At 45.2% G+C, this 16,697-nt stretch overlaps 1 protein-coding gene across 3 annotated transcripts in view; it reads left to right on the top strand.

Annotated features, from left to right (window-relative positions):
• BBS4 (Bardet-Biedl syndrome 4) overlaps window positions 1-16,577 on the top strand; it is a 42,934-nt gene extending 26,357 nt beyond the window's left edge. For 2 of the 3 annotated variants that reach the window (XM_026115235.2, XM_064517639.1), the window contains 11 exons: window positions 72-144; window positions 2,072-2,125; window positions 4,195-4,322; window positions 6,128-6,182; window positions 7,533-7,601; window positions 8,845-8,997; window positions 9,144-9,315; window positions 9,821-9,890; window positions 14,125-14,266; window positions 14,660-14,870; window positions 16,255-16,577. In XM_026115235.2, coding sequence (XP_025971020.2) covers window positions 72-144; window positions 2,072-2,125; window positions 4,195-4,322; window positions 6,128-6,182; window positions 7,533-7,601; window positions 8,845-8,997; window positions 9,144-9,315; window positions 9,821-9,890; window positions 14,125-14,266; window positions 14,660-14,870; window positions 16,255-16,406 — 1,279 coding nt within the window. In that variant the 3' untranslated portion in view covers window positions 16,407-16,577. The remainder of the gene's footprint in view (window positions 1-71; window positions 145-2,071; window positions 2,126-4,194; window positions 4,323-6,127; window positions 6,183-7,532; window positions 7,602-8,844; window positions 8,998-9,143; window positions 9,316-9,820; window positions 9,891-14,124; window positions 14,267-14,659; window positions 14,871-16,254) is intronic. The other variant, XM_026115244.2, reaches the window with a different exon arrangement.
• Window positions 16,578-16,697: the final 120 nt, after the last annotated feature.

The raw sequence follows: 16,697 nt of genomic DNA, 5'->3' as shown, positions 1-16,697 counted from the left end.
TGGCAAAGGGGTGGTGGTTGCACAGCAGGCTTTCAAAGCAGGAAAAAGTAAAATTTGAAATACTTTCACAGGTTTCTTTTGGGGAAACACAAGGCAGCCATTGAAGTGTACAATGAAGCAGCTAAGCTCAATGAAAAGGACTGGGTAAGTGTATGAGTAAGTTGCAGATTATTGTAGTATGCAGATGTTTCTATACAGCCTTATGAAGGCAGCTGCAAACTTGTTCCAAGCAGAGATGAGCTCATGCTGTCTGCAGTCTGAGCGGAGTGGGAGCTGCAAGGCTGAGAAGCAGAGCTTTTTAGCACAGGGTCACTAACAGTGATGTGGCTCTGCAAGCTTCTGGCTTAGATCACAGGCACAGGGCATCATTGCTGCCTGCAGGAGCCCCCACCTTGCCTTGGGGCACAAACATAGACCCGCGCAACATGTCTGAGCTTTGCAGAGTATTGCTGTTAGCATAACACAGAGCTAGATTTCATTAAGGAAAGTAAGGGAAGCCACTCCCTCTTTGGAAACCCTCAGTTATCATTAAAACTTGTTTGAGTAATCAGGAATCCTTTGGTAATGCAAAACACCATTGAAAAAGATTGCCTTCCAGTTAGCTAAAAAGGTTGTACCAAGTACTACCTGTTTTGGCAAAATACAGGCTGATAGCTGTAGGAGCAATAATTAAATTAGCTCTTCCAAATAATAAGAAAAAAAAGTGAAGGAATAGCACTGCAAAAAGAAAAGCTGATGAGAAGAGAGAGGATGTGGCTTGCAGTTTGGGAGCAGCCTTCCACATGTGACTGTTTTGTGTGCAGAAGTGTTGTTTCTCAGACAGACTTGCTACGTATGATCTCGTGCAGGATGTCCCGTTCACCTGCAAGCTTACACAGAGTAATGGCCTCATTCCCTAAGACAGCAGCCACTCGCTTCTTTAGCTGTGGTTTTGGTCCTCAGTATGTCTAAAAATCAGGCTGAATACAAGGATGCATTCAGTATATTTCTCCTCTTCAACTCAACCTCTGCCAGATGACTCAGAAACCTTTTATGCAGTGAATCTTCTTTCAAGTCTGCATTCTCTGAGCTAACCAGGCAGCCTGCAGTGTGCGCTTGGCAGCCCTGTTTACAACCCCAGCAGGCAGACTTCAGTGGGTATTTTGATTAGTAATTTCCCATACCTGGCTTAGCACTGGAAGCAGAGCCAGGCTGCGCGCTTCCCTTGTGCTCTGTCATTCGGCGAGCCACAGTAACCAGGAGCAGCTCTCTGATTCTTTGCTGTTCTCTGCAGTTGGAGACTGCATGGAGGGAAATGCCATTGAAAGGGGGTTAATGTGGAAATAGAAGAGTTGCCTTTTAAAGGTCAAGACTGTCTAAACTGATGAAGCTTTTACCAGAATAGAAACAAGAAACTAGTGAGCCTTGCATTTCTACTCCCCAAAATGTAGCAGGGTGAAGAAGATGGCACGTAGCTTGTCTATTAAACTCTTGGCAATGAGTTAGAGGTGTGATTTGTTCCCTGCAGTGTCACAAGAGTGTTTAGGATGCCAAAGTGATTTTCCTACTGTGTTGCAAGCATGTTTAGAGTGCCATTGGGATATCAGCCCTTTTGGTGCTCGGCTTCTATTTTGGAAAGCTAGACACGTTTTTCAAATTGTGTGCAGCCGGGTGCAGTATTGTGCATATCCTAGTACGTATCCAATCTACCTACAGATGGATCGAGAGCCACCCATAAGGGCAAGTTGTGTCACCTTCAGCGATCTCACTGGGAATTGAGTCACGTCCCAGCAAAGAAATGGAGCTCTGCTCCTTGCTCTCCTAAGAGACCATCCTCACTTCCCTGCTTTTACCTCAGTGGACTGTAGTCTTTCCTGTGCAATGAGGCTGTAGGTTCCTGAAGTGCCTTGCGTTTATAGAGCTATTTGAATTACGAAGCAAGAAGGGTGTGGGCAGGCACAGAGGAGTCCCCATGCACGTCAGTGGTGGCTGTAACGTGTCTCTGCAGGTTGCCTCGCCCATACCTCAAACCTCATGCTGATTGGGATTTTTTTGGTTGGTTGGTTTGTTTGTTTGTTTTTTGTGCACACAGGAGATCAGCCACAACCTGGGTGTGTGCTACATGTACCTGAAGCATTTCAACAAGGTAATGCAACGCTCATCTCAGCTACCTGACCAATGGGAAGTGACGTTCCCAGAGTTTTCACTCTTCTTAGTAGTGTAAAGTGGAGCAGTTGCAGTGAGAGGTATCAAGGAAGTTTTGTGTGTCAGTGTTCATTTCTGGGAATGAAAGTTTGTGAGCGGTGCCTGTTTTCATTTGCATGTTGAATTACTTTGAGCCGGTGGGAAGTTAGTGAACCGGGTAAGAATGAAACTGAGGATAGCCTTGTTGCAGGCCAGGCGGCATTTTTTGAACTACGATTTTCAGAAAGCATTTCTATTTTTAAAGTGAATGTTGGGGAAACCTCGAAGAGCTGCCTCAAGCTAGACAGAAAAACCAGCTGTGCTCCAGCAAAAACTGCTTCTGTTTCGGAGCCTTTTAAAACTAAAACTATATCCATTGCTGGTTTTGTGAGGAGCAGCAATCTGTAGAGCATGCCAGTTCCATCTTCTCGAAGCAGCAGAAGTTTGACAATTAAGACCCAAACTCTGCTCCAGCATGTAAACTGCTTGGACTGCTGTACCTTGTGCAGAGAGTTTCTTGGGTCTGAAGGAGTTTTCACAGACTCTTGTCTCTGGGCCGGATTCAGAGAGAGGGGTTATAGATTTTGTCTGCTGGAAGTGCAGAGCCCTCTGTCCCCTCCTGCCGTGGAAAGGATTTGTTGTGAGTCTGAAGCTCCTTTTGCCCCAAGCCTGGAGCAGAAGTCACAAAGGAGCACGGCATGGGCAACACTGTTGATGCTTCCTAGGGAGTAAGGACTTCTAGGAAACTTGCAGTGGGGTTTTGGTGCCTGTCTAAGCATGCCATTCATTCCCAGCTCTTCGCTTAACCCTTCCTAGGCACTCGTGATGAGCACTGAGTGGTCCCTTATCATGTGGGGTTACTTAGTAAGGGAAAAATCAGCGTTTAGAAAAACTTCATTCCCAGTTTGGCCGCTTTGCTCCCTGCTACTAGAACAGCAGGAATTCCTTTACAGGGAGGTCTTTGGAGGAGAAAATGAAACAAAAAATATCCCTTCTGCTTGAGATAAGGGTGACAGTCTTCCGAAAACTGCTGTTTTGAATTGACTTGAACATCACATCAGCCACCTGAATTCTAGTCTTTAGGGACCTCTGTGACTGTTGAATTCCTTCTCGGATATATTGCAGTTGATATAGAAGTTCTCAAGCTGTTTCTGGTGGAATATTGTGGCCCTTGCATCGAACCCCTGCTGCATTCCCAGTTAGAGGCATTGCTGTAAAGCAAGAAGCTCTGGAGTATAGGTTCATACTTGGGCTTTATCATACGCACTAACATCTTCCATATTGGGACCTCCTAATTTCTTGGCTGTCCCACAGGCCTGAGATATAGTGGTCGCCCTGGGCAGAAATACATGCTGAATACTTTCATGAGGACCTCTGCAATACAAGGAAGCTCATGGAGATGATTTTGGCTTATTAGTAGTTGCTGATAGCAAATACTCAGTATTGCAGAATTCCTTTCCTTTGTCAGCATTTCTCTTTCTAATATATTGTGTATTCAGAAACAGCGCACATTTTCTACTGTCTTGCTGGCTGGGCCTGGGGTAATGAGAGGAAGACATGCTTGAAAGTCTCTCCTGTTGGAGAGGATCAGTGTGCGCCTGACAAGAGCTGATTCATTCCTCTTGTTTGCTTGGCAGTCCCTGCTTACTGCTGAAATAAGCATTTTAGAAAGACATGAACTGTGCTGTACCTATTAACCTAACAAATCTGGAGCAGCCCTCAAACCAAACTGATTCAAATGCAGGAATAGGCAGGCCTGTGCTCCTCTCTTCCTTGGTAGGTCATTGCCTCTCGCCTTGGCTTGAAGCATTCAGCTTTGCGTTCTTCTGCCCCTAAAAGCACATGGCTCCTGATGCAGAACTTGTTTGGACAATTAGGCTGGGTTTTTCTAGCAAGATTCTCCGAGCTCGGTGGGTTAGCTGTTCCCTCTTGCTACCTGCTAGCTGCTAGGGATTGCTCTTAGGCTGTTGCTTCACTAAGAACTCTGTAATCACTGATTCTGTCTTTTATCCTCTGCGGTGGTGTGTTTAGGCACAAGATCAGCTCAACAGAGCCCTGGAGCTCAACCGACACGACCTGACTTACATGATGCTGGGAAAAATTCACCTATTGGAAGGGGAGACGGATAAAGCCCTTGAAGTCTATAAGAAGGCAGTAGAGTAAGATTATATCCTTTTTCCTATCTGTCCATGTCTCAGCCTATGCCAGGAGAAATTTGATTGGTGTCCCAGGTCCGAATTGAAGACAGAAATGCATGATTAAAAAGCTAATGGTAATTATAGCGTCTTGGTGCAAATTTGGCACTTTCAAGCTCTTTGGCTGTCTCTGCTCTCAGCTGTAGTCCTCCTCCTGCTGACAATGTGTCAGGGAAGAAGGTAGCTGTTTGAAGGTCTGCCAAGAAAAAGTGGAAAGCAAATGGATGGAGATGCCTGCGAGCAAACGTATCCAAAACTGACTTTTAAATCCCGGAGGTTTGTCGACCGAAAAGATCTAACCCTGAGCATCTGTCAGTAATCAGTTGTTGGGCTTTGTGTACTGTTTTCACTTGGAGTAATTTATATTCGAAAGAGTGGGAGTAGGCAGAGTAGAGGTGGGCTGGTGTGCTGTGAGATTCTCCCTGCCAGTCACTGTTTCTCAGTCCTGGTCTGTCTTATTTGAGGGCATTTCTGAGCATAGGTTGACATCTGACTTATCAGTGGTTTTAAAAAGTGGTCTTTTTAATGTGGAGAAACACTAAAGAAAAGCAGGATGTCCCTAACAGCATGGTTGCCAGAAGCTAGTGGAGGATGTACATTTTGTACTTGCCATTTTCACATACTTTTTCCTTAAACATCTGCCTTTGGTGGCTGTCTGACAGTATATTGGGTTAATCTAGAAAGCTTATTATGTAATTAACCCTTGCTAAGCATTTTACCGTGCTTATATTTCTTATCTCAGTGCCCCCCTTCTCTGCCTTCTTTGTTTCTTCTGTTCTTTTTTCCTCATCTGACTATTGTATTTTGTCTGCTGTTAGCAGCTCTGGGATAGTCTGTCGCTACTGTCTGTTTCTGTAACACCCGACACAGTGAGGTTTTGTTCTGGTTAAGATTTAAAGGTGCCTATGTGATTATAAATATTAGACTGCTTAAGACTTCATAGCTCAGTTAACTGCAGTGACTTGAAAACTCAGTTCTCTTAAGGTGAATGAGGCCGTGAATGTGCAGTGTGCCTTTCTGCTTTTTTGGGTGTTTGTTTTGTTTTGTTTCATCCTATTTATTTCTTTGTTCAAAAGCTACTGGGAATGGGGATGCTTTCATGAGTATTCACGACCTTGCTGTGTGCACCCCAAATTAGCAGTGAAGGCTTGGGAGTTGCATGCTCTAACTGAAAACACTCAGAACGTACTTTTTCAGCCTTGCAGTGCTGAACGGGGTGGTGCGTATCGCCAGGGATATGTTTATTGCCAGGGAAGTGCCCGTCTGGGGCTACCAGTGCACAGCAGGGCCATGGTGAGCACTGCATAGCAGCTCCATAAAACCATGTTTGTTATCTTTTTATAGAGTAGTGAGTTAAAAGGCCGATGATGAGTATGTGTAGGATCCATCAGATGTGGCTCCAGAGGCTTGGGGTGGTTTATGGGAAATGACAGGAAATACCAACTTCTGTTTCCAGGTATCTGATGCAGATTCACTGTGAATCTTAAGAAAACCGTGTTATCTTCTTGCACCTCTATTTGCTTATATTGTAAGATCTACTTCACAGAACCATCGTGACTTCTATCAACAGGGCATCTGAGAGCTTCAATGTAATACTGTTCAAAGGGAGTCCCCGTGATGACAGTTGTTCTCATATTTGGGTTTAATAATAACAGTTAATTTCCTGGGGCGATGCTAGTATAATGTAGCATAATAATTCCATGTTCTGCACTGTACCTTGTCCTAGAAAGGCCAATAAACAATACAGCTCTTTGGCTTTTGTATTACAGATTTTCTCCAGAGAACACAGAGCTCCTTACAACTTTGGGGTTACTCTACTTGCAGGTACTGAAAACTGTTAGCTGTTACATGAACTTACTTATTTTCAAAATGATCTAGGTATTATTACAGAGTTAGTTTCTATGCATCTTTGTATGAGTTTCACACATTTCTCTAAAGGCCATGTGTGACATGACAGAACATGCTTTTCTGTATCTTCTTTTTTCCTTTTACTGCTAAAAGGAAGTTGATTTCCTGGAACTGAGCCAGAGCAGGAATTCTGTTTGGCAACTGCCCTAATTTTGTTACAAATCCTCCAGGTACAATAAAACATGACTAGTCATTACCTTGCTTCTCTAGCAGGAGCCTATCATGTTGTTCTCCTAAAAGCAGCCATGAAATTGTTAGTGCTAACGCACCTTAGAAGAAAATTGGGAATAATTTAAATAACAAAAGGATGTTTATCACTCAGATCTGTGAAGTGCATGGGAAGGACCATCTGTTTATTCGAAAAGTAAGCTGCTTGGAAAACATTGCTTTGCTCTGGAGATAGGGAGACTGAGTGGGAGACCTGAATGTCTTCAAGTGGATATGTGGGGATTTATAAGGGAGTCTGGCATGGGAAGGGGATCTGCAAGACAGAAGTAGTATGAGTGTAACATCCACGAGGTGAATTTAGCCCCTGGTTCTCCATGCTGTGACTCACGTATTCTGTTTGTCGTGTCTCTGGATACATACCCACTCTTGGAAGCTGAAAAAGGCTTTCACAGTCTTTCCCCTCACTATTAATTACAGAAGGCACTGGACACTGATGCATCAGTATAATTGCTGGAGTGAAAAATGGACTCTTCATGAAATTTCTATCACCGAGAGAAGACACCAGTAGCCACAACTTTATCCTGGTCAGACTGGTACAATTCTGGCATAACTCCATTGAAAACAATAAGATTTCAGTGATTCTAAGTAGTCACATGCTTACATATGTGCATAATCCTGCCCACTAACATTTGCAGTCCATTAGAAGACATTCTGTGAAAAGAGCGCACAGCGTCCTGAGGAGTGAAGAAGTTGTGGTGAGGGGATCCAGGATGTGTCGAGCAGTTTGTAGTTTCTCTTCTGAAAGAGGTGAAGGAGCAGAGGAATATCAATCCAGAGTTCCCTCCTGTATAGAAATGTCACAGCGCAAACGATATAGAAAAGTTTGTTTTGGTCAGAACAGTGAATTTCATTAAGCAAAATCCATTTTTAGGATCTGTTTTGTAAATTATTAAGCAAGAATGTTTGTGTGTAATGGGAGCACTATAAAACTCTCTCTTCTGCATCCTAGTTTCAGTTGAACTGGAAATTCTGGTATCCAAAAAGCATGTGTGTTCCTTCCTAACCTCATTCCTTGATGCTCATTTATTTCTTTCCCAGCTTGGGGATTACCAGAAGGCTTTTGAACACCTTGGAAATGCGCTTACTTATGACCCCACCAACTACAAGGTATCGTGAGGACTGGAAAAGAACCAGCTGAATGACGATGAGATACCTCTTAAAGCTAATTCCAGTGTCAGAGCTTTGCCATCTAAGACCAGTGCGTGAGCCTGGGAAGGCTGAAAAGGATCATGTCCCAGGAAACTTTCTCTGAAATACCTTCTGGGACCTTTCCCTGGGAAGGGAATTGTGTGTGTGGAAGTAGGGAAGGGGAGGAGGCAGAGAAGAGGATGCTAAGTTGATGCCTTTGGCTTTTAATCTGAAGTTGCACCTGTTTTTAACAAATGGAAATTATTTTGCTATGAAAGTCTTCAAGGCATTGTTTCAAAAATCCCAAGAGCTGTGTCTGAGTGCTTGTGACTCCTAGATATGGAGTGCAGATACAAGTGACGTCCCGTAATATTATCTTACTGTCCATTTATACACCTGTCTGTGCTGCCTGCTGTTGTATGTAGATGTAATTTTTCCTCAGTTTTGGTCTGGAAAGCTAAGCCTGGCATCCAGGTTCGGTTCTTGATGCTGAAGCAGCTTCCCTTTTTAGGCATGTTACTTCATTTCTCTCTGCCTCTTTCTCCTTCTGTATGGTGATAGCAATGTAGGATATGGAGGTGTATGGTTGACGAATACACAAATGCAAACCAAATGTTATTGTGAAAACACCTTTACACTTACAAATTTTATTTGTCACTGTGAAATATTGTAAATGACTTAACTAGCTTACTGTGGTTTAAATATAGTGTGTTGCAATCACTTGCTCTTCTTTTCATGCATATTTCTGTTAATTTGCAATATCAGCCAGTCGGTGTGAACTAGGCAAGCTTTGCTGCATATGTCTTGCCTGCGTATGTTTTAATCTCCAGTTAACTTGCACCAGAGCTATTTCTATCCGTAGTTGTTGATAAAAAGAAACGATTAGCGTATACATCTTCTCAGAGACTCAGGAACTCTGGAAGCTACTGGTGTCACCCCAAAACATACCCTAAGCATTATTTCCAATCCAGTTATGATCGAAACACACAGTACAGGAAGAAATGGATTGCCTCCTTTAGCCTGTCTTCTCCTGCTGTCTGTTGGGAGACTCTAGAGTCCCCATCTGCTCCGCTAGCTTTTGATCTTGGCAGCTACTAGGAGACACCTGAAGAAGACATTTGTTCTTGAGAAGGTTTCAGTTTAATAACTTTGTCCCATTGTTGTCTTGCCACATTTGGGGAGACCCGGTTCCTCAGTTGGTCTCTCTCATGTTCTTTCACAGGCTACCTTGGCAGCAGGCAGCATGATGCAGACCCATGGAGATTTTGATGTTGCCTTGGCCAAATACAGGGTGGTAGCTGGCGCTGCGCCTGAAAGCCCCCCGCTGTGGAACAACATTGGAATGTGCTTCTTTGGCAAGAAGAAATACATAGCAGTAAGTATCCGGTTTCCTTTTATTATTATTATTATTATTTCCATCTGTAATTGACTTTATATAAGAACAAGAGTCCTGTTGTGGCAGAGACAGGAGGTCTGATTGGGTTGGGCTGTGTTACAGCACACTGTTATTCCTTTTTGAAGGCTATCAGTTGCCTGAAGCGAGCAAACTACTTGGCTCCCTTTGACTGGAAGATTCTGTACAATCTGGGGTTAGTCCACCTCACGATGCAGCAGTATGCCTCTGCTTTCCACTTCCTCAGTGCTGCCATCAACTTCCAGCCCAAGATGGGAGAGCTCTATATGCTCCTGGCAGGTACGCAATGCTCCATTACCCGGATCTGGGGTGTGTCCGGCTTAGGAGGTGTAATGTTTCAGAGAGAAAGCTTGGGCTGAAGCAAGCAAACACTGGACAAATGCTGTACCAAGGAGCTGTTTCCCCCAGGTCACTGGCAGATGTGAAGTCTGCATAGTCTGTTCTCTCTGTCTGTTGTGGATAGGAGGGTTAAACTGCAGTGAGATTCAGATTAGACATTAGAAAAAACTCTCTATCCTTAAGAGTTTGGCACTGAACTAGATTGCCTAAGGGAAGGGTGTGCATTTCCAGCACTGGAGATTTGTGTGATCAAGCTGGACAAATATCAGTCAGAGGGACATAAGTTGAGTTACTCTTGGCCTGGGGCAGGGGAAGGAGTCTGGACAACCCTGCTAGGTACCTTCCGCTCTTATTTATTTTATGATTTAATGGCATTCCAAATTGTCTTGAAAGCGAAGTCCTTGTGGTGCATGAACTTCTGTGTGTACGTTTTGTTTTGGTACAGTTGCTCTGACAAACCTTGAAGACATTGAGAACGCAAAACGTTCCTATGAGCAAGCTGTGGCACTGGACAAGTAAGTCTTAATCATATCTGTTGGTTGTTCGATCAAATTGCTTCTCCTCACTTTACCTGGTTTTCTTTGCATACTTTGTCCCTCTGTCTACTTCTACCCTACGTGGTTTGCAGTAGGGGGATATTTTTATGCTTGGAGCTGTGCAAGTTGCTGTTCTAAACACTTTTTTGGGGTACAGGCCTGCTCTGAAAAATGAAAGGGATATCTTGTTTCAGACCAACCCAAAGCTGAGCTTTATTTTGTTATTTACACAGTGAGTCAGTGATAATGACTTCGGATTCCAGGCCTTCTTCCGGTTAATATTTATACAGAACGGAGCAGATTCAATAGAAGAAAAAGAGCTTCCCAGAATATTTTGTAACCCAATGTGCGAGCACTGTGCAGGGCAATGGGAGGCTAGGTATGAAGCCTGTTCTGAGTTGGGCAGAGGGGAAGATCTTTGTCTGGGAGAATGTGGGCAAGAAGCTAATCTAGACGATATAAAAGGACAGCAGCGGCAGCTCTTTCTCCTCCATTTTGTAAACAATGTCTACATGCAGTAGCTAGCCCCTAAAATCAAAGCACGTGACTTCAGAAATGTTAAAATGAACCGTTTCGGTATTAAAAATAGTAGCTGTTATAATTTCAGCTGGAAAAACAAATTTGTGTTAAATTCATGAAATAACTTTGGCAGCCTGGGTCTGCTTTTCTTTGCTTCTTTTTTTATTCTTATTTTAACTAGTAGGTGATTTCATGAGGATTCTTCTCCCCAGTTTACTGTGAATGGCTGCATATTAGCAGCAGCTAGCACAGCGCTCCTGAGCCAGGGAGGTTCTGCGTGCCGACAGCAGAGCCCTACGGCAGGTTCTGGGGAAAGTACCCTTTCCCTCTGCAGTGACCACTGCAAGGTGGCCTGAGAAAATACTGGTCCCTTTTCCTCTTTCCTTTCTAACCTAGATGCACTGGCCAGGTTTAAAGTTCATAGGCCCATAAAAAGAGCAGTAGGTTTCAAAAAAAGAGTGGTTGACATTTTGGTGCAGTCCTCTTTGTGAAGAGGTGCTGTAATGCTCTCGGATGTTTCTGGAGAGTTGCACAGCTCGCCTGCGTGGCAGAGCTCTTGAATCGGTTAGCCCTGTGCAGCCAGTACACATCTGGCACCGCAGTTCTTCATGCTTATGCATCAGCAAAATCACAGAGCAGATCTGAGTGGTACGTCTGCATCTGTTTCGAATGCCACAGAGCTGTGCAACCTCCGCAGAGGACGTGAACCTGTGCGGCCTAACAATGTGTCAGAAAGATTCGGAAATGTTCCGTTATAATGCGGCGTTAGAGCGTTTTGCAATTAAGCGTTGGTCATTCCTACCAAGTCGCTGCTAGTCCAGCTGCAGCTGTGTTTACCTGGCTTTCCTAATCGGCCTTCCATGCCTAGCAAGGCAGTGCGGGATCTACGGTGGTTCAGGCTGCTCAGTCCTGAGTTCGTGTGCTTTGATCAAAGAGCGGGGATAGAAGCTCCACAACTTTGCCTAAGTATTTGGCACTAGCATGATGCTACAGCCGTATAGACTTTCCTATATAGACTATATAGGAAAATAAAACCCCATCAAAGCGAAAATTAGTGCCAACTGCCACAGATGCTGGAGGGAATATGCAGGCTTTGTTAGCCTCTGATCTTTGTGGCTTGTTCAGCTGACATCCCTTACGCCTTCTGCAGTAATTTTTGTGGCTGAATCCGTGTTCCCGCAGGCCTTCTTTGCTGGCGTATTGTGAACAGTTTGGCTGGGATGAAGATAGCCGTGTCTGTTTTCATTACCATAAATATTTTTATAGCAACGCTATGACATTTGGTGTGGGTGCCGTGCTGGGGCCTGGAAGGGAAAGCATCTTGGAAAAACCTTTTAAAAAGATGTCTGCTGCTCCTCTTAGCACTGCTTTTTAGCTCATAGCTGCACTTTCTTTCTGTGATTATTTAGCCATTGATTTTTCTGACTGTGGTGTTGCTTCTCAGCTCTTGAAGGAGGATTAGTTTGATAGGGTTCAATTAGTTTTAAAGCTGGCTATTCCCAGTTTCCAGTGTGGGCTTGTGTGGGGTTGGGTTTTTTGGAAAACTTTAATGGCATTTTTGGGGGTGAAGCGATGGCTTTTTGATATCTTTCATTTTTCACACGTTCCTTCCTTTGCTTTGTCAAAGACAGTGAGGAGGTTCTGTTGTTTTTTTTTTTATTGCAGGATCAGTTTCTCCGTTAAGGGAGAGACAACAGCTATAAATGCTATCAGATGCTTTGTAATAGTCGTCTTTGTCACAGCGCTGTCATATAACTTAAAAGAATTGATAGTCATGGCCTGTAGGTGACACTTTCTGTTTACCTGGCAGTGCTAGCACAAGCCCTGCCCTTCAGCGCTCCTCACAAAGAAAGCTCGCTCTGTCTTGACACCCAGGCTGTGGGTGCTGGAGCCCTTGGGTGGCTCCAGCTATCCCGGGTGCACCCCAGGAGAGGGCACTAGTCCCTCGCTCAGATTTATCGAATACAAGTACAAAGCATCCCTCGCTGACCTGCGTGCAGCGATACCTGCATGTGGCCTCTCTGCAGGGATGTGTGGCTAGACAGCGTTCCCCCAACGCGCTCCTCGACAGCGTGTCCTCTGCTGAAGTCCCCTGGGATCCAAAGGAAGTCTTGGCCAAATGCAGCTCTGCTCTCCTGGGGCTCAGCCTGCAGCTGGTATGAATTGAGCGTCTGGATCAGCTCCCAGGCTGGGACCAGTGGCTCCCTTGCGTTTCATTTCTTTCCTGAAGATATTAGATATGCATTTTGTGGAATTCAGACCAGGAATGGTCAGAGCATTTGGCTGAATGTAAATCTGGGCTAGTCGAGCAACAAGAGGAGGGTCAGGTCACTGAGGCATTTACTTCATGTATCAGCAGAGCCAAGGGGATCAGCTCACTCCTTCCCTCTGGTTTAGTTTGCTCATGCTCCTCCTGGCTATGCCAGAAGGAAAGTTACTGGTCTGGGTCAAGGTATCCTAGTGAAGACAGAATAAGAATAAACAGAACTTCTCTTCCCTTCTGAAGTTGTCTGTGCATGCACTGTTCTGCATCAGGAGGGGAGGCAGGACTGCGTGGGATAGCACTGTAACATCTGCTGTGCTGGGTTCCTCTCTGAATCCTTCATCGAGAGGGATCACCTGCTGTTTCTCTGTAGCGGTGTATACAGTTGCGTATGTGTTTTATTGGGTGAATGAGAGAGAAGAGTTAGGGGAAAAAGAAATGTAAGCAGAGTATTCTGTAGCGTGCTGGTTTGTAAAACACAATCAGTAAGCAGGAGTTGGTTCCACTGTTTGTCCCATCCCATGACAAGCTTTTCTTCTACGAATTTGGAGAGTCATGACAGCCTGAGGTAGGTCAGAGCAGAGATCAGCTTTCACAGTATGATGAAACCTCTGCAACTGCAGTTTCTGCCCCAGGAGCAAGAGGTTGGGAGACCAGGCAGGGATTTGCATTTGGAGGTACCTGCTCAGTGAATGGGCACTTCCTCTGGCTACCAGCTTGCTAAGGACACTCCTATGAGTTGCGAGTCACGTACAAAGACTTGGCTGTTGCGGGGACGACCCTCAAAGGGAGTGAAGCAATCCGAAGAGCTGTCTGCATTGGCATTGTGGAATACTTTGCTGGCCCCAGGCACCAAGTCTCTCGCCAAGCTAATGGGAGCCTAACTTGTTCCAAAACGTTTAAATGGGACCAGACGCAAACATCTCTCAGTGTTAGTGTTTCTGCTGTCAGCCAGGCTTCTGCAGCTGCCTTTCTGAGTCCGCACTTATTGAAAAATGCAAAAGCTTTACATTTTTACTCTGCAGCTTTGTAGCAAACCAAACCCTAGTGCACCATGGCTCTCCATTACGCTGCATACCCCTCCACCCCCTAGTATGCAATGTTCATAGTTCTGAGGTTGGTCAGACGTTGCATGCATTTTGAGGCGAACACTTGTGGTAGTTGAGTGAATCTCATGGTTGAGAGGTCACTTTTCAGGGTTACTTACATGGACCTGACCTGAAAACAGCTGAAACAGAGCACTGGAAACCTGTGAGCAGGTGTGACTCTGGCTCTGCAGCCCCTCATCTGCTTTGGGGTCACATATCCTGTGACTCGTCTGTGCCAGACAGCAGAGTATCTCTAGCTTTGCTGCTTGGGCCCCCCTTAGCTTTGTTCTTGTCAGGACAAGTTTTCTTGCACTGAATGTGATGTATCCTGTGTTTGCTGCAGGTGCAATCCCCTCGTCAACCTGAACTATGCTGTCCTGCTCTACAACCAGGGAGACAAGAAGGGAGCCCTCTGCCAGTACCAGGAGATGGAGAAGAAGGTCAACGTGCTGAAGGAGAGCAGTACTCTTGACTTTGACCCTGAGGTATGTGCCTAAGAATTGTCAGCGGGAACTAAGTAGCCACATTAAGACTGGCAAGAAATGAGCAGGAAATTTGTTTTTTGAGTAGAATTATTAGGAAGAAATTCTGCTTGTGAGACTTTGAGTAGAGCAGTCACCTGCTGAGAGCTGCCTGCTTCATTTCTGTTCTTTGAAGTCCAGTTCTTAAATCAATACACAGCAAGACAAGATTCCCTCTTAATTAAGGGAATGAATTAGGGAGATACGTTTCCCTCAAGCACCAAGGCGCTAGCCAGCTCCACACAGCACGTGCACTCTCTGGCGCTCTCTCTCTCTCTTTTTTTTTTTCTTTCTGATGACTTTATTGTCTTAAGTGTTCCTGTTTACAAGGATCTCCTCTTTTTGTTTCTTGAGAAGATGGTGGATGTGGCCCAGAAGATGGGAGCTGCCCTGCAGGTGGGGGAGAGCCTGGTCTGGACTAGGGGTACTAAAGAGTCTAAATCCAAGCAGCGAGCTGCTCCATCAGGGAAATCCTCCAGTGTTCAGCAACCTTTGGGCTCTAACCAGGCCCTGGGTCAAGCCATGTCCTCAGCTGCGGGGTATGGGAGAACCATGCAACTTCCCCCAGGTACTTGTCTTTTGCATTTCTGTAAAGTGGAAGTATGGGAGGGGTAAATGTTCAGCAGGGAGCAGGGAAATCTCTCTCCTTTTGGGGAGAGAGTTACAGCACGTGGTACTGACGTCAACATTTGGTAACTGTTTTCCCACCTTCCTGAGTTAAGGAAGTATGGAGCAAAGATGCTCTGCCTCTGGGGCATTGTGCAATCCTGCTTTTGCAGGGGTGTGGAAAGCCAGGAAAGTTTCTTTTCTTCTCTGAGCCATGATGGGTAAAACTCCATTAGCATGGGATTGATATCTTGCTCAGGGAAGGAGGTGTTTCAGGAACCAGACCTCTCGTCTTCCTTTGGAAGAGAGCAGCAGCTGACATGCACATAAAGAGGGAGGCAGGCTGCTTGGTGAAGAGAAACGAGGGACAGTTTTCTGAAATGCATTCTCATTTCCTTCATGAAAATTATTGCAACTGAATTGCTTTGAAGTTGTCCAGATGGATCCCTCCATTGCAAATACTGCCAGATTGCTTTTTAATGCAGGCCGTTGTACTGAAAGATGCTCAGGAGATATTTTCAGTCTTAGAAGGCTAAGGGCAATGCTTCTTCTTGCTATGAGGTGGGTAGGTGCAGCTCCTGAGCCACCGTTTATGGCCTGACCTCTTCTCACCCCTCAGCTTCCAAAGAGGAATGTACTAAGGTATTACTCATGGTGGTGATTTTCTGTCACTCTTAGTCTTGTTTCCTGTGGATTGAAACGGGAGAGAGGTTCTGTATCCTTAAGGACCTGTTCTGTTTTTCACGTATGAAATAAACCTTCCACACAGGGAAGACAGGCTGTCAAATAAAACATAACAGGAGTTTGGGGCTTACCTGAAGGACTTTATCATCCACATTGGAGAAGGAAGCTGGCTCATAACAGCAGTTGTAAGCCTAAAACTAAGTGTTGAAACAACTTCAGAATGGAAGTGTTCTGTTTTGATTTTATTCTGTAAGTAGCTGCATTAACTGCCAGGAAACTCCCCCTGAGATAACTATAACTGTAAATTGAAAACCATAGCGTGGATTTGGTTCCAGCTTGAGTACAGACTAGCTTTGATTGAACTATATTCCTGTCCAAAGCGTGAGTTAAATTCTGAGTTTGTAGTGACTTCTCTCAGCAGCACAGCTGAGCTAGTTGCTGTACCTTAGCTTCCCTTCAGTAGAACTTCAAGTACTGTAAGATCTATGTCTGGAAAGCTCACAAAAGAATTGAGTGCTACTGATAAGCTAATGCTAGATTAGAATACATTTGAGAGTAATTAATAGCCATGATTGTTGTGTGTCTTCATGCTGCTTGGAGTGGCAAAAGAGTGGACAAGATGTGTAGTCATACGGTTGCTGTAACTTGTGTTTTCCCCTCAGGTGCTGGAGCATCAGCTCCCCTTGCAAAGCCTCCCTCACTGCCTCTGGAACCAGAACCAGGCTCAGAAACAGGCCCCGAGGAGACCACAGCTCCAACAGAAGCTGAGGAACGAAGGAAAGAAAAGCGCAAGAGCAAGCAGGCAGCGGACTAGAAAGGACTCCGGCCAGGACAGGCAGGCGCGTCTCCAGCACTGCCTGCTGATTTGTGGGGAAAGGCACCTGCCTCCCCCACCCCGACCCGCGGTGGCTTCAGCCCACTGTCAGTTTAGTCTAAACACAGCTGTTTGCTGATAGTGATTTTAGCATGTGGTCTCTGCCTTGTCCCAAGGAGTCTTTGTGGCAATCGGAAGAGGTTCCTACATAGCTACCGTTAGCACGGTCGCACCTCACCACACGCGACTGGAGGGTGGAGATCCTTCACTCCACCAGAGTTGGCTGTCTTC

The sequence above is a fragment of the Dromaius novaehollandiae genome, chromosome 10, assembly GCF_036370855.1.
Source record: "Dromaius novaehollandiae isolate bDroNov1 chromosome 10, bDroNov1.hap1, whole genome shotgun sequence".
Taxonomy (NCBI): Eukaryota; Metazoa; Chordata; class Aves; order Casuariiformes; family Dromaiidae; genus Dromaius; species Dromaius novaehollandiae.
This window is presented reverse-complemented; position numbering and strand designations above follow the sequence as displayed.